The sequence below is a fragment of the Suillus fuscotomentosus genome, assembly GCF_016647785.1.
Source record: "Suillus fuscotomentosus strain FC203 chromosome Unknown F5891scaffold_4, whole genome shotgun sequence".
In the NCBI taxonomy this organism is placed as follows: Eukaryota; Fungi; Basidiomycota; class Agaricomycetes; order Boletales; family Suillaceae; genus Suillus; species Suillus fuscotomentosus.
The window spans coordinates 477,315-496,262 of NW_024539516.1; the positions used below are offsets into that span (position 1 = coordinate 477,315).

At 48.1% G+C, this 18,948-nt stretch overlaps 8 protein-coding genes across 8 annotated transcripts; 4 read left to right on the forward strand and 4 right to left on the reverse strand.

The window, feature by feature from the left end:
• The first annotated feature begins 57 nt into the window (after positions 1 to 57).
• On the forward strand, positions 58 to 1,848 carry F5891DRAFT_471880 (aquaporin). Its single transcript, XM_041371942.1, has 9 exons — positions 58 to 447; positions 502 to 625; positions 682 to 715; positions 779 to 837; positions 891 to 1,085; positions 1,135 to 1,173; positions 1,229 to 1,439; positions 1,495 to 1,621; positions 1,673 to 1,848. The coding sequence occupies exons 1-9, from the start codon at positions 329 to 331 to the stop codon at positions 1,761 to 1,763; spliced, it is 999 nt and encodes a 332-aa protein (XP_041232118.1). The 5' UTR covers positions 58 to 328; the 3' UTR covers positions 1,764 to 1,848.
• Positions 1,849 to 1,861: 13 nt separating this feature from the next.
• Positions 1,862 to 3,963, reverse strand: F5891DRAFT_1101105 (uncharacterized protein). Its single transcript, XM_041363578.1, has 5 exons — positions 3,305 to 3,963; positions 2,984 to 3,244; positions 2,737 to 2,927; positions 2,427 to 2,688; positions 1,862 to 2,366 (listed from the first exon to the last, which is right to left on the reverse strand). Exons 1-5 carry the CDS (start codon positions 3,867 to 3,869, stop codon positions 2,104 to 2,106), a joined length of 1,542 nt encoding a protein of 513 aa, XP_041232119.1. The 5' UTR covers positions 3,870 to 3,963; the 3' UTR covers positions 1,862 to 2,103.
• A 151-nt stretch (positions 3,964 to 4,114) lies between these two features.
• F5891DRAFT_975330 (uncharacterized protein) lies at positions 4,115 to 5,102 on the forward strand (the record flags this gene model as incomplete). Its single annotated transcript, XM_041376498.1, has 4 exons — positions 4,115 to 4,236; positions 4,291 to 4,905; positions 4,970 to 5,021; positions 5,073 to 5,102. The coding sequence occupies 4 exons, from the start codon at positions 4,115 to 4,117 to the stop codon at positions 5,100 to 5,102; spliced, it is 819 nt and encodes a 272-aa protein (XP_041232120.1).
• A 41-nt stretch (positions 5,103 to 5,143) lies between these two features.
• F5891DRAFT_471964 (uncharacterized protein) lies at positions 5,144 to 7,214 on the reverse strand. Its single transcript, XM_041371943.1, has 11 exons — positions 6,880 to 7,214; positions 6,703 to 6,793; positions 6,497 to 6,640; positions 6,409 to 6,443; positions 6,294 to 6,356; positions 6,157 to 6,236; positions 6,008 to 6,108; positions 5,784 to 5,957; positions 5,645 to 5,731; positions 5,257 to 5,595; positions 5,144 to 5,207 (listed from the first exon to the last, which is right to left on the reverse strand). The coding sequence occupies exons 1-10, from the start codon at positions 7,134 to 7,136 to the stop codon at positions 5,329 to 5,331; spliced, it is 1,299 nt and encodes a 432-aa protein (XP_041232121.1). The 5' UTR covers positions 7,137 to 7,214; the 3' UTR covers positions 5,144 to 5,207; positions 5,257 to 5,328.
• A 2,406-nt stretch (positions 7,215 to 9,620) lies between these two features.
• Positions 9,621 to 11,528, forward strand: F5891DRAFT_941580 (uncharacterized protein; the record flags this gene model as incomplete). Its single annotated transcript, XM_041374352.1, has 5 exons — positions 9,621 to 10,653; positions 10,706 to 10,824; positions 10,875 to 10,997; positions 11,047 to 11,253; positions 11,304 to 11,528. 5 exons carry the CDS (start codon positions 9,621 to 9,623, stop codon positions 11,526 to 11,528), a joined length of 1,707 nt encoding a protein of 568 aa, XP_041232122.1.
• A 178-nt stretch (positions 11,529 to 11,706) lies between these two features.
• F5891DRAFT_1137618 (structure-specific recognition protein-domain-containing protein) lies at positions 11,707 to 14,148 on the reverse strand (the record flags this gene model as incomplete). Its single annotated transcript, XM_041364835.1, has 9 exons — positions 14,012 to 14,148; positions 13,785 to 13,960; positions 13,632 to 13,737; positions 13,073 to 13,581; positions 12,922 to 13,025; positions 12,747 to 12,869; positions 12,272 to 12,699; positions 11,976 to 12,221; positions 11,707 to 11,918 (listed from the first exon to the last, which is right to left on the reverse strand). Exons 1-9 carry the CDS (start codon positions 14,064 to 14,066, stop codon positions 11,707 to 11,709), a joined length of 1,959 nt encoding a protein of 652 aa, XP_041232123.1. The 5' UTR covers positions 14,067 to 14,148.
• Positions 14,149 to 14,164: 16 nt separating this feature from the next.
• F5891DRAFT_1002836 (uncharacterized protein) lies at positions 14,165 to 17,315 on the forward strand. Its single transcript, XM_041360265.1, has 19 exons — positions 14,165 to 14,273; positions 14,348 to 14,409; positions 14,465 to 14,555; positions 14,616 to 14,625; positions 14,683 to 14,808; positions 14,861 to 14,939; positions 14,989 to 15,105; positions 15,159 to 15,216; positions 15,269 to 15,331; positions 15,383 to 15,482; positions 15,538 to 15,635; positions 15,693 to 15,923; positions 15,983 to 16,059; positions 16,112 to 16,217; positions 16,267 to 16,473; positions 16,520 to 16,666; positions 16,723 to 16,803; positions 16,858 to 16,929; positions 16,982 to 17,315. Exons 2-19 carry the CDS (start codon positions 14,375 to 14,377, stop codon positions 17,126 to 17,128), a joined length of 1,845 nt encoding a protein of 614 aa, XP_041232124.1. The 5' UTR covers positions 14,165 to 14,273; positions 14,348 to 14,374; the 3' UTR covers positions 17,129 to 17,315.
• A 142-nt stretch (positions 17,316 to 17,457) lies between these two features.
• F5891DRAFT_1002839 (NADP-dependent oxidoreductase domain-containing protein) lies at positions 17,458 to 18,898 on the reverse strand. Its single transcript, XM_041360266.1, has 8 exons — positions 18,707 to 18,898; positions 18,410 to 18,654; positions 18,290 to 18,353; positions 18,193 to 18,229; positions 18,052 to 18,141; positions 17,897 to 17,998; positions 17,704 to 17,842; positions 17,458 to 17,636 (listed from the first exon to the last, which is right to left on the reverse strand). Exons 2-7 carry the CDS (start codon positions 18,426 to 18,428, stop codon positions 17,726 to 17,728), a joined length of 429 nt encoding a protein of 142 aa, XP_041232125.1. The 5' UTR covers positions 18,429 to 18,654; positions 18,707 to 18,898; the 3' UTR covers positions 17,458 to 17,636; positions 17,704 to 17,725.
• Between the last annotated feature and the right edge of the window lie 50 nt (positions 18,899 to 18,948).

The following is an 18,948-nucleotide window of genomic DNA, read 5'->3' on the forward strand; positions in this document are numbered from 1 at the left end:
TCTGAGCCGAAATCACGAGAACCTCACATGTGGCTGCCTCCCTGGATCATCATCGCCATCATCAAGACCTATTGCTTAAGTCAGCCGGCTCCACTGTGCTTCCACCTTAGGAAAAACCATGTAGGCATAGCTGCGGGAGACCAGCTTGATCCATCCGCAAACCATGTGATGTTTGCAATCTTGTGTTCTTGTGCTCTTTGCTGTCTCATTGGAGTTCAACCCACCACTGAGGCTACATACGTGACTAAACCATTTCGACGTATAAATATGATTCCTCAGGCGCCTCTCCTCTCCCTGCTAGCTCCCCGAACCGTATCCCTTGCGAATCATGTCGGCAATCATTGAGAAGCCAGAAGAAGTACACATAGAGAACGTTGGCTCTTATGACGAGCAAAGATACGCTTCCTCGGTTAGCACGGTATTTCCTAACAGGTGGTCGAGGTTCAGGTGAAGAATATTTCTCCGTTATCTATGTACGAGCTTTCTCATTACACTTTCCAGGTATGCTATCCGTGAACCAGCGGCCGAGTTTCTAGGTACAATGATCTTCGTGATCTTCGGTACCGGTGTCAACTGTCAAGTGTTTCTATCCATAAACCCGAATGTTGAAGCGGTCCCAAGAGGGGTAAGTGGATGATACAAATATTCGACATCTACCATTCAAGTCGAAGTTCTATATAGGATTTCCTTTCGCTCAACTTCGGCTGGGCTGCAGGTGGGTTGATATGTTGATCTCGCTCCTCACACTCACAAAATATGTCTTTGACAATACCTTTAGGCGTGGCACTTGGGATGTGGATCGCAGGAGGTATATCTGGGGGGCACTTAAACCCTGCGGTAAGTTAGACTTTTGCTCTTAGCGTATCATTTTCTGAGCAGTAATCCCGCAGATCACGTTTACTCTGGCAGTTTTCCGGGGGTTTCCTTGGAAAAAGGTGCCATACTACATCTTCGCTCAGCTACTGGGCGCATTTTGTGGTGCTGGTGTTGTCTATGCCAACAACTTCCATGCTATAGACATAGTAGAAGGCGGGCCTGGCATCCGAACTATCAGTGGTTCGGGAGATCTTCTTGCTACATATGCCGTGCGAACTAGGTGGTTATTCACACCACCCTTTGCTGATAATTCCTCAGGCAAGCTTCCTGACCCCTGTCTCATGCTTCTTTTCCGAGGTTAGAATGGCCCTTTCCATTTTTCCGTAGGAATACTGATTTATTTATGAGATAGTTTTTGGGCTCTGCAATATTAATCATTGCTGTACTCTGCATCACTGACAAGAGAAATGGACCGCCCCCACAGGGTCTCGTCCCTCTTGCCCTGTTCATTGTGATACTCGGCATTGGGACTTCTCTCGGCATGAACACGAGCTATTCCCTGAATCCTGCTCGAGATTTGGGGCCAAGATTCTTCACGGCGGCCGCGGGCTACGGAACTGCAGGTAAGTCGGAGATATCGCTGATGTAGATTGGACGATGGCTTGAACCTATCATCAGTGTTCACCTACCGCAATCAATATTGGTTATGGTGCATTGTGCTTGGTCCAGTCACTGGGATGTTATGTGGTGCATTCGTTTATGATGCATTAATTTTCGAAGGCGGCGAGAGCATTATAAATAAACCGTAAGTCCATCTGGACTGGCGTAGGTCCTTGCTGATTTTACTTGACGCTAGTAACACCCAAGCCATTGATCGCTATCTTCGGAACCCAGGACAGAGAGAAAAGCTCCCTATGGGGATCGAGGGTGCTCGGATGAAACATTGACAACACATGATCTTTGACAAAAACGTGTTTGCTTCGGCTTCGGCAAAGGTCGCCCACCATGTCTGATCTCCATTGCCCCAATGATAATAGGGACATGTGTAATGATAGATATTGGTCTGATTGTGCGGCTGTAATTCAATTCTAAATACAAACTGAACCATCGAATGAACACAAGTCCACGCAGCATATGATCTATTCTAAATAAGCACTACATAGTTGTCCGGTCAGGTGCGGGGAACACGGAATGTCCAGTAGTTTGACATCCGTAAATATTTGGGGTAACGCTCGATTCTGGAAACACGCGAAGGCTATTCTGCGGGATCGTACACTGCTGCGGAACCTACCATTTTCCAATTAGTCGGCCACCCGCCCAAACCATCCCAAATACACTGATGGGCATCAATAACAACCAAACGCCAACATCCCATAACACTCGTCTTCCGAGCCGCCTTCGCTGCAACAGCCTCTCTTTGCGCTGCAGAAGGGCGTCTGCACTGTGTAGCGGAGATGGTGGATGCATAGTTTGTGGTGTGCTCGGGACCGAATGAGGGATCACAATGGATATAGGCCGCCTGAAATAATGGATCGTAATGTGCGCCCATGCTATAAAGGAAGAGATGTAAGAATAACCGCGCCGAGAGAGAGCCCGCTGAACACGCGTACCTGGAAGGAAATAGCTTCCACAAAGAGCCAAAAATATAGTGAGATCATTAAGGAATGCCGCCATTGATGGAGGGGCTAAGCTGAGCAATACAACAACGGATATGATAATGGCCTTGCCGAGGTCCAATTTACAAAATCTCCGGATGGCTAGCGGAATTGGTAGAGGAGGTATAGAGACCAGCACGGAAGGGATGGACAATAAGAGAGAAGATGCCCCAAGAAGGTGAACTGCAGTATTACGTGTATCGCTGCTAAGTGCTCCCTTATCTTGACGTTAGCAGCAGTAAATTAAAAAAACGAAAAATCATACTGGGATATTGGGCGAGGAGGCTGTCAAAATTGATGGCAATATAAGGAGGGTCGCTATGACTGTCGATAAGATGCTCAGCATCTGGAAATATGTCCATCCGCCCGTCTTGTTTGATGGAGGAGAAGGTCGCCCGACCAAAGAAGCGGATAGGGGAACTGTTAGCGAAGTTACGAACGAAAACGCGATAGACGCTACGGCATATAGTTAATAATTGACGGCGAACAAAGAAGTATTACCATATACTTACTGGTGCCATTCCAGAGCACGCCATGTTGCGCCAGAATGGGGCTTGGCATCGTGGTGCCAGTCATGTGGCTATACAGCGCAGCGACTAACCATGCGGTATACAAGAACACTGATAGCCATGTGGTACAGATCACTTGCTTCGCCGCTAGAGATTTGGGGAAAGATACAACAAATATGAGCAGGCCCAATGCTAAAGTGGCGACAAGTCGAGTTTGCACAGGAAGAGCCTCAAGTAGAAGTGGATAAACGGAGTCCACAGATGCTTTTATTTGATGCTAAAGTCAGACAGTGAAGACGGCAAAGTAGCTATGGTACGACTGACCGCGTAAATACATAGATGTCATCAAGATTCTCAACGACCCAGTGACGCAAAAAAGTAGTCGTCGAATCTTTTCACGTCGTCTGCGCTTGGCCGTACTAATACCTTTCGCTATCACCTCAATAAAAATATCCTCCGCGGTAGTCTTCCGTAGGTACCTTGCCAGAAGGAACCATAGGTTGCGAGAGAAAACTGATAACGCTGCAGCAACAAAGAGATTTACAAGACCGAACTTCAGCGAGGTAATACCGTTTGGCACGAGCATGGCACCAAGCCTGAAGTATGGCGCTAGAAGGTACAAAAAGACTGTGGCAGCCGGAAGAGGAGGTATGGCGAGCTTCGCAATCTCCAGCTGAGGGTCATGTTCTTCATGTTCTTCATCGCTGCTGAACTCAAAAGAATCCTCTTCATCTTGACTGGGAAGGAGCACAAGCGCTGAAGTTGAATCAAGGACGGATATACTCTCAGTTGGTGAATATGGCGAGGCCGACGACCTTGGCGATGCTGATGCTGAGCCTGCTAGAGAGTCCAAGCTTGACCGACGACTAGACGAAATGGCCTGTGGCATGAAGGACAAAAGAGTGGAAGAAGGACAAGCTTGTCCTGGAGGATTACCTGACAGAATACAATTATCTTCTCAACCTGATTGCTCGCAATCCGAGTAGGTACCAAGCGGAATTAATCCCACAATAGCCGTGGGAATAATATGTAATTCACTTTGTCACGTGGCTCGCGTCTGGTCTCTTAGTACTCTCACTGTCATTCAAGTTCTTGGTCTACATTCTCTTGTTCGAACCGTACAGCCTCGACGCCATGAGTAAAAAACCGATCGTCCGCGCAAAACAATGGCAACTAGACATCCTAAAGAAAATGCACGCAGAGGAGGCTCGGCCGTCAACTTCTCAAAGACATCAACTGGCTATGGAGACTGGCCTGTAGGTTCAACTTCAATACCACTTACCCTTCCGGAGAACATATAAGTATTACAGGGATGAAGCGTGGATCAGGAACTGGTTTATGAGAAAAAACAGGGTGCCTCGTCCTCCGGTTCAGACGCGCCCTGAGGGACCGCTAGTGCATATAATCAAGCTGGATCCGCCTCAACCCGACACCTCGACCTGCTCTGACGCGCCAAGGGAAGGTCCCTCTCTTTCGCATCCTGTCGTGACCCAGAAAATGTCGATTCTTCCTCCAACATCAGAATCACTTCTCGCTTCGGTCGGCAGAGCGGACAGCGCTAAGTCGACGTGGAGGCTAGCATCCGGATACAGTCTCCCACACTCGGTCGAACCCCGTTCTGTCGGCTACACCTCAGACGCGACACCTGCCTTGGCAATCGGATCCAGTTCAAGGTCATCCTACTCGTCCTTGGGAAAGGAAAAGGTATTACAGCAGAATACGAGAGCGTGGCGATACTCCAGGGACCCGCTTCACAACCGATACCCAGATTTTTCAAAGTTCTTCCTTCCCGCATCTTCCGACACCATCGGCGACGCTGCCAAAATGCCCGAGTTTTCATCTATCGCCATGCCGTCCTTGACACACAATCCTTCGAGTACCGATACTGCACTGTCTCTGGATTCCACCTTTTCTACCATGCAGTTGTATCCATCAATTACGACCCCCGTATTTTTTTCCACAAGCTCATCCCTATTGCACAACATGCAGACGCAAGATGCACAAGACTCGCCATCTCCCGGTCATTGAGGCTGCACCCAAGGTACGCTCGGTGACCATTTAGCCATCTCTGTAATTTTTTATGTCTTTGCAGCATGAATGGTTCTTCCGAGCGGGTTTGTAGGAGACCATTTGTTCGAGTTCCTCGGGCAGGTTCCGTAGGAAGTCCTCGTACTCAGCCAGAAGTGATCCACTAGGTACATTCGCCTTTCCTCTGTACTGTAACAAACTGCGGTATCTTAGTAATCAACTAGTCCGTTCACAATGAGCTTTCTTACCTGGCCCTTCTTCGGAACACCACGCGTAAAGACAGTGCACGATTGTAGCAAAAAATGGACTGGCGTCTGTAATCAGCACTGCATCGCCTCAGACTCTTCTTCCATCCTTTGACCTAGGTTATATTTGTAGAGTGCTGCACCCGATGTGGCCCACAAGCCCAAAACGCCTTCTTGTTCCTCAACAACTTGGAGTGCACGGATCGGATCTTCGAATGGTTTCTGAAACACACTAGCAGGCGAAACAAGCGGTGCACCTCCTGTGCGGAGCGACCATAGGCGAATGCGGCGGTCTTGACCGGCTGCAAAGAGGAATTGTTCATGAGGATCGACGGCAATAGGCTGTGTAATGTTATAAACGCGGAGGATTGCGACTAACGCGTGGTCTTACAGTCTTTGTGGTGTAGGTATTGATATTGCCTGTAAACGAGATTACAGGTGTTCGGTTACCAGGGAAGCGGAGGTCAAACATAGCCAGCTGATGTCAGATTCAGCAAATTTATTACAGGTCCTATGTTTCGTGAACTCACGCTTCCGTCTATGTTACTTGTGAGAAGTTGCCAATCGTAAAAAATCTTGAGATTGGTCACTGAATTATGCTGGGTCGTACGTGGGTCACTTAAAATGCGATCACCCTTGGTGCTAGCTATACGGCTATCAAAACGTTGGACAATGCCAGCACGAGACCCTGTATAAATAATATTCTGTGGAAACCATTAGAGTAACGCGGGTACTGTGAAACCCTGAAACGTACATCGTCTTGGGCAACAGCAAATACGTCACTACCCGTTTTCATAAAACGAACAGTCGCTCGATCAGCAGCGTCGTCGATGACTACAGCTTGATCATTTGTGCCTGATATTCTGTGAGCATCGGAAGACAATATGCATACGTTGAACATACCCAGCACCAAACGGGAACCTTGAAAATCAGCTGTCCATATGTCACGAACAGACCGGTTATTTACACGAGCCACACGGATGCTGTACCACGCGAACGAAATAAGATACCGTGAAGGAAGTAATGGCGAAATTTGTTACTCTTCTGAGTCCAAATCAAGGGGGAAGTGCAATATTTTGCTCTCTGGACCAAACGAGGTTGCACTAGATCACACAGATAAGTAGATGAACGAATCGTAGGTAAGGTCATACTGACATGCAGCGGGAACCAGATATACATATGGAAGAGATCTGACAGATCAGGTGTGTGATGTGTTTTTCGTGTTGAACAGCTAGGTACTTGCCTCTGAGGAGAGACTGAACTCTGGGCGCCAGCCATGCGAGGTGTGATACCCCGTGACTGGCTCGTCTCTACCAATGACTGACGAGTAAAACCATCCTCCAGTATCCCCTGCGAAACTGTGGACATTGTTATTGTAGGATACGGCCTTACCACGAATCCAGCCATTATGAATATGACTGCAAACAAGGTTGATGATGATGGTCGTACCTGGAAGGCGGTGATAGCGCAGCGTGTAAGTGATAGAATGGACGATGATGCAACATGGGACGTCTGCGCTACTTGGAAGCATGATATCTGGCTGTGCGCCACAATGATGGAATTCGCGAGCAGTAGTCATTTTAGGTATTGATGAGCCCGAGACCTATACCAGAAAGAGGGACGTACTGCATCAACTTGTTTTTATGAGCAGTGCGGAAGCTGAACCTGGCATCTTCCCTTGCTCGCAAGAGAGAACGATTTCGATGCCTTTTTAAGTTGTGGGATTCCCCTGTAGCCTGAGGTGCTGCCAAAGATTGCGGCTTGCCAGTGGTTGGTGGATGTAAGGTACTGGGGCCTACAGCCTGAGGCCTCCGTGACGAAGCTAGGGGAAAGTAACGTTGTTTTTCTTCATCCCAGTATAATCCAGGTAGCTCTTGAGGCATATGTAGAACCGTTGAAGTCCGAAGCAGGCGTCAAAAAAAAACGCTAAAAGTTAAGCTGCGTCAATGATCAGGGAGCGCCTTACATAATACTGACTTTGGTTCAAAGACTAGCTATTGTCGGGGCTTGTTGTCGACTCACTCCAACTCTCCTACCTTCTCTTACTACTATTGTTCTGTTGTACAACTCGTATCTTCTTGTAATATCTCCAAGCGGCAAAGGCACTAAACACCTCAGATCACGCTTAGGCAGCCTAGCTCATTTATTTGTGATCCGAGGACAAAGCATGCTCTTATCCACCTTTCCCACCGTCACCATTTTCCAGAACACTTTCACAGGCTACCAAAACGAGACGCATATTGCTGCGGTTAGGGACGACCTGCCGCACTTAGCGCCCACAGCTGCTGAAACTTGTTTTACTAGTAGCTGGGCGATAAAGTGTCAATGTGGTAACAGGGCAAATGATACGCCATGCTCTGCGCCAGATGAGTCTCCGTTTCAGGTATGTGCAGTTCTTTTGCACCAAGAATTTCCTATTATTGCTTTAGTGCTGCGGCTATGGGCGGTCTTTGAGGGCATTTATCACATGCGGCGCAGCTCCATGATGCATGTGCTGAACTATAATATGATTGCCCCGCTAGTGCGACCTGATCACGTGCTTCTGCTAGCAACCAGCGCTGTCATGGAAGGTGACAGTTTCGCGTCTTTATCATACTATAGTTCCTCCGTGGCATGGGCATAGGAAAGTGCTCATCTGCATTTGTTCCCTCAGATCAACGAACCCTTTCCCTTCTCTCTGGATTTGTCTGCCTCGATGACAGAAGACTCTTTGGACCTGCTCTCGTCTGAGCCCAAAATATCTTCGCCATCGAACAAGATCAGCTTGCTTCACGTCAAGTTTCCTGCGAAACGACCTTCACTACAGTCGCTACTTACTCCACCATTTTTCCAAACGTCCACTTCTCCCTCAAGTAGCGCGTCTCGAGCTCGCTCCCTCTCAGCAGCCACGCCCACCCATAATACCGCTTCCGGGGAGGATTCAAACATCCCTATCCCTGCTACGTCGTCTCCCTTACTGGATGAGGACCCCTTTGCCAACTTGCACTCGTCCTCTTCCGCGATTGCATCTTCAGAATGTCCGAGTGCATATCCCAACCCTTCTGTTGCATTGCATCCTCCGAGATCATCTACTGTACTACTTCCATCGCAAGCATACCGTCAACATCATAATCCTAAACGTCCGAAGTCATCCAGTCACGGTCAAGTCCGTCCCGCTCACACTAAACCGGCATTCGCTTCCCGACCGTCATTACCCTCTTTGAAGACACTAGCTCAAATGAATATTGGTATCCCACGCAAAGTACGTGTTTTGTAGTGTTGATGACGCTCGCATTAATGATTACCATCAGCCTCGTAAGGGAACCCCTGGCGCTCGATTACCACATGAACCATGGAATATGGAACCCACTCCCCATCTGGGTGCCGCATCTGCTTCTTCTGCGGAACCACTCACGGAGCCCTCCAAGCGGCAGCGTGCAGCTACTGTCCCGCAAACGCCAGAGCCTTTGGATACCAGACAGGACTTCACTCTCAGTTTAGAAGGTATCGCCTCACCGGCGTGTTCATCAACATCAGAGAAAATTGTTACAGATCCGGGTGACTCCGAGAGTAGCTTTCATTCCACCAATGGAAGACCAGCCTCAGTTCATCTTGATGATGCCGATATTGATTCCCTTCCGTCGCTTTCATTTACGGGGTCAGAGCCTCAGGCTTCTTCATCTTCACTCTCACGTTCCTCATCCACATCATCTTTACCGTGGTCCACATCTGCGACTGACCAAAATAGTATTCGTGTTAGCCACGCTCAGGGTTCGGAAATGTCTTTCGCCCACGAGGTCGATGGCATAGATGAAGATCATCCTCTCAGTTATCACTCTGATTTTGACTACTACACACAAGTGCACTCTGATCATTCGGAGTCAGAGTGGGACTTACCTTCGAAGGTCACATCTACAACCCCTTACCCAGAAGTTACACCCACACCATACACCTCTTTTTACTCTCCTGAAACATCTTCGGACACACGGTCTTTTCACGCTATGCCTGGCATCCTGCACGACCTGCCCCAGAACAAGAAGAAGTCACATCCCTTACCAAGACTTGAAGATGCTCCACATGACGGTGATAGCACACCTGAACAACGAGGCCCGCCTCCAGGGCGAGACCGTGATGAGGACAGACGGGGCCGTAAATACGGAGGAAGAGAGGAGGGGGGTCATTCCGGAAACCATGGTTCTGGAGGGTACGGTTACGAGGGTGGTGGGGATGATGGGGACGGAGGGCGTAGACCAAGCACACGTTCACCAGTATGGAGTGACTCGGATTACAGTTCTTCTTCAGATGAGGGAGACAACGGTACCGTTTACTATAGCGTGGATGGGCACTCCTCTCGGCCGCCATCCCGCACACGTTCCATCCACTCAAGGATGGTTTCATGTTCTGATGACGATGTACCACTCGCTCAAAGCATGCCCACGGCACTCACCGCCCAAAAGTCTATTCGAAGGCAATTGCGTGATGAGCGCCACCAACGGAAGATGCAGCGTGCGAAGGGCACTCGCGCAGTAATGCCGTCCGAACGACCTCCTGTTCCTGCCCTTCCTCCTACTGTCATACATGGTCGACAACGTTCTGCATCCGTCACGCCCTCGCTTGCTCCATCAAGAGGCGAGAGGATTCGCGGCAAACCAGCTCCCCTTGAGCCTTTCCCCATCGATGATTTGGCGATGAAATTAGCAAACCTTCAAGTGGCAACAGCTCCGTCGACCGCGCCGCCTTCCTATAATGGTATTGCTTCTGCATCACTATCCACAAGGATACCTATTTCTGGTTCTGGTCCACGGATTCACGGTCCGCAGGCTGTGGACGAAATAGCGTTCCTCCAACATGTTCCAGCTTATACCACCGACAAACTTCCACAAGATCGGCAATTGAGATCTACACGATCTTTCCATCGTCCAGAGGGGCGAACGGTGGATACAGCTCAGCCACACCTAGAGTCATCCTTATCGCAACGCCTCGGACGTAGACCGACGGCTACCTCGCGCAGACCAGAAGACCCGCCTGTGCACCGGGGCAAGTCCGTCACCCGTCCATCCAGAGATGGTTTTGAGATTCGCAATGCGTCAGACCCGCTATTGAGGTCTGCCCGTCCAAGCGAGGATATTAGAAGACCGACACCAACAGTCCCTCGCGTTTCCGTAGATCAGGATGTCGAGCAGCGTGTTCTTCAACGCCCTCTCGTCGAGCCAATACATTCACGGTCTCAGCCTATCCCTGTGCCAAAAGTACAGGTCACCCAGCAACGAGTCTTTATCGGAGATATGCAAAGATTCAACACGGTGGAGATCACCCCCAACACCAATGCTGGTGATGTCGTTGCTTTGATTGCAAATCAAGGATCGTTGGATGATACGGCAGTCTGGATGCTGTTCGAGCTTGCGAATGACTTTGGCATGGGTAGGCAGATCTTACATCTTCTGTGAACATCAAACGACTCACGCAATCGCAGAACGCCCCATCCGAAGTTACGAGCTACTATCAAATGTCACTGCTTCTTGGAACAAAGACAAACTTTTGAATGCCTTTGTGGTCAAACGCACCTACCTGGCTCCCTTCCTGAGCCGCTCCGTAAGTTTCTCGTTTGTTATCACCCGAAACCCATTGAACTGGTAGCATAGAACATACCCACAAGCTCACCCACCAACCGCGGATATATCGAATATGAGAGCAAGAAGGGCAAGTGGAGCAAACGTTGGATGGAGTTGCGAGAGCACAGCTTGTGGTTGGCCAAGCGCGACACGGTACGCTATCCTCTTTGGTCTCTCAAACCCGACTCAAAGTTTGTTGCAGGGAAAGGATGAAACTTTCCTGTGCTCACTCTCCAATTTCGACGCGTACTATATCACCAGAAAACGCAAGTCTCCTAAACCGTTTGTTTTTGCCATCAAATCTACTGACAACATCTCACTATTTGAGAATGTGTCGGACTATGTTCATATTTTGTCATGCAACCAAAAGGACGGCGAGAGATGGATGGAAGCCATTCTTGTAGCGCGAGTAAGCCTTCGTACCCGATTCCTCAAACCTGTTGTTCACTGCAGTTCTAGTCCTATGTTCTTTTCCAGGAACGACATGTCCTATTCGCAAAACCAGGGGAATCTACCTCGATCTCTAACAACCTATCTCGGTCTCAAACCAGAAAACAGTCCATCTCTACGCGCCCTAGTCAACCTCTCGTTAGTGTCTCAGCTCCATTCAGCGCATCAGCTACCGCCGTCACATTCGAGCCTGGCTCTCTCCTGGCCAAACACAGAGGAGATGTCATGTCATGATGTGCTTTTATGTGTACTGAATATACCCACGCATCTATTCTATTATCTGTGTCATTGCATATTGTATATTGCAAGCTGTAACTACATACTTCTGTAGTCGTATTCAAAACAAATTTTGAAGTCATGATGATTAGCAAGGAGAAGAGTAATAAGGAGCAAGTAAAAGTACACGAGTGTTTCAATCCGAAGATACCTTGGGTTTCTTCTTGGCGGGTTCATCCTCCTCACCTTCCTTAGGACCAGAAGCTTTGGGTTTCGGTTTCGGTTTTGGTTTCGGCTTGGGTTTCGGCTCCTCGTCCTGGTCAACATCCATGGCATCATCGTCCTGTTTCTTGGCTTTAGGCTTGGGCTTAGGTTTGGACGCTGTTTTCTTGGGTTTATCTTCATCGCCTGCGTCACTACCAGCTGCCTTGGCCTTGACCTTCTTCTTGGGTTTATTTTCATCACCGCCAGCATCGCTACCGGCCGTTTTGGCCTTCGCTTTCTTCTTTGTTGGTTTGTCTTCGTCATCCCCTGCATCACTGCCAGCTGCCTTGCCCTTCGCCTTCTTCTTGGTCAATTTCTTCTTTCCTTTCGCGGCATTCGCCAGCTCGCGATCTCCGCTAGCATCAGAGGCAGTAACACCGCCGTCAGAATCTGAGTCGCTTTCACTCGGTGAACCTTCGTCTGTGGACGAGGCCTGGAAGTCTTCATCTACAACACAAGAATGAGAGCTATCACATGACATAGAGAGAAATCCGCACCTTCTTCGCTATCCTCATCATCACCACCCAACCTTGGCTTGGGCATTTCGTCCCCACTACTCGCAACACTCTGCATTTCTTCATCAGAGGAGTCACCTACAGCAGCCAGCATGTCGACATCGGGCACCATCTCATTCTTCAACTTCACTTTCTTTTCCTTGAGGTAAGCCTCGACCGGCTCGTGTTCCTCTTTGTTGATCGACGTGAATGTGTACTCTGGGCCGCTCTTGGTCACAATCTTCAGATCGAATGTGCGGGCTGCAGTGGCACCCATGCTTGCACCAACTCGAGAGAAGACACATTGATGAATGTCAGATATTTCGATGAGAGTTGGCTGTTTGGAAACGAAGAAGATGTATTTCTCCAGCATGAACAAGTCGCCTTGCACGGCCTTGAGATTCGCTTTGATGCCTGGGTGACCATCGCGACTAAGACAGGAGTCAGCCATACTCTAAGCGCAAGATGACTTGCTCACCTTTTGAATGACCCTAGGCTGATGATCTTTTTCTTGGATAGAGCACGGAAAACACCCGAGACAACCTCAAAAGTGGGGTCTTCATAGTTCTTTTTCAGTCTGTCGTACTTCTCGATGTCTTCCCTGATTTGCATATGAGGCATGATCATGTTGTGAATATCGATGATTGGCTTACTCCGACATATTGAGCTCCGCTGTAGTCTCCTCTTCCCGGGCAAATTGCATAACAAGATAAGAATATCTCGTCTGTCCTTGCCGAATGGGCGTGCTCAATCCCAGCTGTAATGATTTTAGTCAAAGGTCAAAATGAAGTACATATGACTTACAATGAAGAGTACGTGTTGATCATCTTTGGGTAGGAGAAATAATCGAGCAATGCTGGAATATAAAATTTTGTAGTCGTACGTCTTGCCACGAAGACGCAGGAAGTCAAGGAACATGTCGACGTCGTATCGTCCACGAGGGGTCAAGACGAGAACTTCTTCGAAACTCAGGACCAAGTCCCCAGAAACTTGACCAATGTCTGCTTTGTCTTTGATGGCGTCATGGAATGCCTGTGCTGCGCTCATTTCCTCTCCCTCTCCCTCTCCTTCCTCGTCATCGGATTTCTGCGAGCCAGCGTCCGACCCTCGGGCGCGAGCTTGCGTACCAGGGACATAGAAACGAATCTCTACCATCTCATCTGGTGCGCTGCGAGAAGGCTTCTTTCCAGACGGTGTTGATGGGGCAAATTCTAGCGAAACTTCAGTGCGACCAGCGATGTTGGAGTTTGCTACTTGGCTCAGAGGGAGTTCAAAAGCTGTCTTGTTTGACACGAGAAATGCTAGATCTTGCCCTGGAATAGATGTTTGAGATTAAATAAAAAAGACTTAAAGCATGCCGCACCTTGGATGTCCGTTACACCCCAATTCCAGCCTTTGAATGTGACATCTCTGACTTCTAAGGTCACCCCAAAGTGCTGTTTGAGTAGCCCTGCGAGCTTGTCGTGATCCTGCAAGACTCCTTAATAGCAGTTCATTGCTGAAATCCTGCACCAACCTCCCGCAAGAAGCCATCAAAAGTTTCTCGCCGTCTGTCCTTCAAGCCTATTCGCAGCTGAAAGTTCCTTGCAACGCGACACCATTGCGCCCATTTGACTTCTGCCGATGGTATGGCAGTTACTGTATCATTCTCTTCGCCCTTCCAGGCCATTCCACTTGCTGCAACACGAAATTCTGGGAGGCACCATCAATACAGGATGTGAGATCAAGGGGAAGTCTCCTTACTCCCAACTTCAGATGAGAGGCCATAATAAATTTTATCGAACTGCGTCGTCGCCATAGCGGACAACAGAAGGTGCCAGAAAAGAAGGATAGTACTTGGATGGAATTATGCAACGTTGAGACTCGACGCGTTCAATGACAAATCATTGAGATCGCGTCTTGAAGTATGTTTCCATATATATAAGCGAACGCCCGAGTCGATAGTATCATCATACTACTACTTTGGTCTACCCAGGCTGTTGTTCTCCACTAAGCATCTCTAGGAGTACGCCTTCACGTTGAGCAAATCAGCTGGCAACGCGATCTCTTAAATTTCAAGTGCTACTCACCAATACACAGTGAATTAGCTGTCCAGTGTCAACTGCAATGGATTCAACTCAAGAAAGAACCTTCTGCAAGTGGTGAGCTACCTGACAGTGCACTGCTGTTGATGGAATAACTCATGTTGCTATCTAGGCTTAATACCAAACTTGAAGCAAATGGTTATCCACCCATGCACTCGCTCGTCCAAGACCTTTCGGATGGTGTGCGCTTAATCCAGCTCATGGTAAGAGGGACAATTGTCTTCTAGCTCGAGCATTCATGATTTATGGCTTGTCTTGCATAGGAAATAATGGGTAAGGTTGTATGTCATTTTCATTCTATATGGTGTGGATAGCTCGCGTGTTGTACAGGTGATACATCCCTCGGAAGATACAATAAGAACCCCCGGATGCGCGTCCAGAAGGCAGAGAATGTCAACAAAGCACTGGAATTCATACGACAACGCGGTATCAAGTTAACAAATATTGGCCCTGAAGGCACGTTGCACAGTTCGGTCTGAAGGAGCTCAACCAAACCGTTGGACTCTAGACATTATCGACGGCAACTTGAAACTGATCCTGGGTATGATTTGGACCTTGGTTTTGCGTTTTACCATCGCAGACATCAGGTAAGGCAACTCATACAAGAAGATGCTTCATTGAATGTGACCATTTCAGTGAGGAAGGCCTTTCGGCGAAGGAAGGCTTGCTGCTTTGGGCTCAACGCAAAACTGCGCCTTACAAAGAAGTTGATGTACAAGACTTCTCCATAAGTTGGTCGGATGGGCTGGCACTGTTAGTACACTCCCTGACTGCAATCTGCCTCTGCCTTACTCTTACTCGTTCAGCTGTGCATTAATTCATTGTCATCGCCCCGAGCTCCTGGATTACGACAAACTTGACAAGGCATGTAGCAGTAGATGCATCCGTAAATATCATACCTAACTGCGTTGTTCAGTCCGATCGACACGGTAACACTCGCCTGGCATTCCAAGTGGCTGCAGACCATCTTGATGTTCCAGTAAGCTCACATTAGGCAATACTTACGGAGGTGCTCACTTTGCCTATGCAGCAACTCCTTGAGGTAGAGGACCTGTGTGATTCGATGCGTCCAGACGAACGCAGTGTCATGACCTACATTGCAAGCTATTTCCACGCCTTCTCAACGATGGGTACGTTAGAAATTAAAATTGCTGTCACATCATGTACAACTAATTGCCTGGCTAGATCAAGCCGAAACTGTTTCCAGACGTGTCGAAAAATTTGCTGAGCTGATGCAATCCGTTTGGATGAGCAAAAACGACTACGAGCGTCGAGCTCGCGCTGTGCGTCTAATTACATCGCTTACTTCTCATAGCTCACGCCTTCTTCGATTCCAATAGCTCCTACATGCACTTTCTGAGGTCCAAAAAACATGGTCAACTAGCCGTTTCACCGGCTCATATACGGATGCGAAAGAACAATCTGCTACTTTTACAACTTACAAACACACAACCAAACGTACATGGGTCATAGAGCGACAGGATGTCACTACACTCCTTGGCAACATACAAACGAAGCTTCGGACTTACGGGTTGAGAGAATACATTCCTCCTCTCGGTCTCGCGCTTTCGGTGGGTATTCGAGATGCAGTGTATTAATTTTGTGCCTGATTATATACATCGAGTTCTAGGACCTCGACGATGCTTGGAATGACCTGCTTCAATCTGAAGCGAAAAGGTCACGGTTAATCAATGCACAGATACGACAGTCAGTCATACGTTTTCCATCGCTCGTTATTGATGTTCAATGAGTAGCTCAGGATTAAAGAGTCGTTGCGGAAAGAATTTGCGGATCTAGCTAATGATTTCTCGCAACGTCTACACACCATATCATTGGAACTCTCGGGTGTCGCGGGGCCGCTAGAGGTCTGTATCCAACTTACACATAGACAAAAGCTTACGTATGATGATATAGACCCAGCAAGACCAGGTTAAAGAAATTCAAACCCGCCTGCCGACGTTATCTGAAACCCTGACGCGCGTGGCAAAGGCAGAGCAAGACTGCGTCGAAGCAAACGTAGAAGAGAACGACTACACAGTGTTCACATGTCAAGACCTTGAGTTCGAACTAGGACTTGTGGCGCAAAGCCTTACGAAGAAGATATCTTTTATTGACAATCAGGTCAGCATCTCTTTCAGCACATCCTACTCGACTAAATGCAGGGCAGATTGTCTCCCGAAACATGACTAACCTAACACCTGCACAACTGGAGCAATTTGAGAGCACATTCCGGTATTTCGACCGCGATGAGACCAACACGTTGAGCTTGACAGAGACGAGCGCAGCTCTCGCTAGCCAGGGTCTTGTGTACTCAGTGAGTGCATCATACACTGCGTAGCTACGCTGCTCATCAAGCCATTGAACGATTAGGATGAAGACATGACTTATATTTACGACCAGCTGTTACAAGACTATGGCGCGGTCACTTTTGAAGCCTTCATCAATCTCTTGGTGAGCTGATTCTCCTTCGATATCAATGGCATTCTTACAGATGACTTGTAAAAGGTCGACATAACGGAGGATCAAACGTCACCAGAGCAACTGCGCGAATCATTCCGTGGAATCGCGGGTGGCAAAGTGCGTGACTTTCATTTGGTGACTTGTGCGCTGATGAGATTCCTTTCTGCAGCCTTTTGTGACTGAACTCGATTTGCGCCTGGCTCAGTTACCCTTAAGTGCAGTCGACTACTTGAGTCAGGTGATACCGTCGACAAACAATGAGGTGGGAGAACCTGAGTATGACTATGAGACTTGGCTCCAGGACGTCTTTGCATAGTGTGAAACAATCGACCCCCGACTCTAGGGAATAGAGAGAGCTTTGTGGGGTCACGAGGTTGGGCGGTGTTGGGCGTCTGAACTTTGAACTCCCCTAACATTGTAGTTACTGTCAGCACACGAATTTAGAATCACGCAATACATCTGAACTCCACAGCATTGCAATTGTAGATCATTCCTGCTGCTGACGTGTCTCGTCTGGGTTAAAGAGATTCAAGATGACTTCGGCAGCTGATGGTAGAATCCTGAAATGCAAAAGCCGTTCGCTGTCTTCACCATGTAGCCAAGGCAGCAGAGCCCATATCAACTCGGTTTGATGTAGATCCAACGAAGAAAAGACAGCATTGTCAGTCAAAAGGGGACAGCGCATGCATTGCGTTACAGTGATATTGTATGCATTCAACGCAGTAGCCTAGGCCAAAAATATCTCTCGTTCCTCTTCGCGATAAACCAAATTGTGGTGGTTCTGCATAGAAATGAAAAGTGTAGATGGTTTGTGATCGCGTAGTCTAAACAGATCCATGCAGTTAGATTTTGACTCGCTCACGCCAAAGATATGGTGTCACTTTGCATTACCTGGACTGGAGCTGCATCAAGATCAGAAACATGACAGAATGGTTGTCAGAACGATCTTTAATCGAACACCGGGTCGGGACAAACACGACAGCATCAACATAATCAAGTTGCAAACGCCCTTGATGGATGCGAAAATATGCTATTTGTGTCGGATCAGATAGTGCAATAAATCCACAGGAGCCAACATCCTCACCTTGCGACTCAAACCCCTTTGATTAACGTAGCCTAATTCATCAAGACGTACACCTGGTTTGGAGAGCTTTTCACTCAGGGTACGTCCGACGACTCTATAGACCTGAAAGATTATCTTTCAAGACCTGCGAACCACCAATACGTCAGAGATCTGACCTTTGTCGTGACTACGATCTCGTCCCGAGGTAAGCTGAGCTTTTTGATCGCATTTCCGAGTATGACATCAGAAAGTCCATTGGAATATGTCTAATCCTATAGATTAGTAAATGCCTGAGGCGAAGAGGGGTCTCATCTCACGTCTGCGGTGTCAAAGGTATTGATGCCCACGTCATAACTTTAATATCGACGGTAAAGACATGCTTTGGCATTGAAGTTATGTTACAACAGTACTCACGAAGCTTTGATGTGGATGATGACTTCTTCCTCTCCAAGAACCCAATTTTGCCACTCGCTAGTACCTATGTTGAAGACTCAGGTGACTTTAATCATTCGCGCGAGTAAACGCTCTACACACAGTACTGCATTGTTCCCATAAACGAACGACAGATAATACCATACCATAAGGCATTCCAGGCCCTTCTGCGTGGTCGACATACTGGCTGGGTTGGGAGCAGTGAGGTTGTTTTGAGAGCTTAGAATAGGCTATAAAGACATTGAAACATTATCATCGAGGCGCAAAAGTGGCAAGCCATTCACGGGATCTGACAGATATGATCGTCTTCAGCCAGTTTTGCGGGATATTAAGTTCCATTAAAGTTACTTTGTCTGTGGATCAAATACAGCACCAGATCAATAAAATAATAGAGCATACTGGTCAGGCAATCGGATGCCAGCAGAGTCTGTGTAGTCGCTGATGAGGAGCCACATGCAAGTACTGTCAAGTCTGAATCTGTCGGGTCGTGTTGACGTTGGAATGTCACGGTAACATGTAGCCTTGCCATCTTCCATGAATGATAATAGTGCTTGATCTATGTATAATTCGATGTGGAACAATTCAACAAAGCCACCACCATAATTACTATTAGCGGAGTGTCAATCAGGTCACGACTGTTT

Bases quoted from the DNA above. Each gene is read 5' to 3' on its own strand.
- F5891DRAFT_1002839 (XM_041360266.1), bottom strand. The intron at 17,999-18,051 runs GTCAGATCTCTG...ATAATCTTTCAG, and splicing joins AGATCGTAGTCACGACAAAG to GTCTATAGAGTCGTCGGACG. The intron at 17,843-17,896 runs GTGAGGATGTTG...CGACACAAATAG, and splicing joins AAAGGGGTTTGAGTCGCAAG to CATATTTTCGCATCCATCAA.
- F5891DRAFT_471880 (XM_041371942.1), top strand. From the start codon at position 329: ATGTCGGCAATCATTGAGAAGCCAGAAGAAGTACACATAGAGAACGTT. The intron at 448-501 runs GTGAAGAATATT...TACACTTTCCAG, and splicing joins AACAGGTGGTCGAGGTTCAG to GTATGCTATCCGTGAACCAG. The intron at 1,174-1,228 runs GTTAGAATGGCC...TTTATGAGATAG, and splicing joins TCTCATGCTTCTTTTCCGAG to TTTTTGGGCTCTGCAATATT.
- F5891DRAFT_471964 (XM_041371943.1), bottom strand. From the start codon at position 7,136: ATGCCTCAAGAGCTACCTGGATTATACTGGGATGAAGAAAAACAACGT. The intron at 6,357-6,408 runs GTCAGTATGACC...TGTGTGATCTAG, and splicing joins ATATCTGGTTCCCGCTGCAT to TGCAACCTCGTTTGGTCCAG. The intron at 6,109-6,156 runs GTATGTTCAACG...ACAGAATATCAG, and splicing joins AGGTTCCCGTTTGGTGCTGG to GCACAAATGATCAAGCTGTA.
- F5891DRAFT_1002836 (XM_041360265.1), top strand. From the start codon at position 14,375: ATGGATTCAACTCAAGAAAGAACCTTCTGCAAGTG. The intron at 16,060-16,111 runs GTCAGTCATACG...TGAGTAGCTCAG, and splicing joins ATCAATGCACAGATACGACA to GATTAAAGAGTCGTTGCGGA. The intron at 16,218-16,266 runs GTCTGTATCCAA...ATGATGATATAG, and splicing joins GTGTCGCGGGGCCGCTAGAG to ACCCAGCAAGACCAGGTTAA.
- F5891DRAFT_1101105 (XM_041363578.1), bottom strand. From the start codon at position 3,869: ATGCCACAGGCCATTTCGTCTAGTCGTCGGTCAAGCTTGGACTCTCTA. The intron at 2,928-2,983 runs GTAAGTATATGG...TATATGCCGTAG, and splicing joins CGTGCTCTGGAATGGCACCA to CGTCTATCGCGTTTTCGTTC. The intron at 2,689-2,736 runs GTATGATTTTTC...CGTCAAGATAAG, and splicing joins CCTCCTCGCCCAATATCCCA to GGAGCACTTAGCAGCGATAC.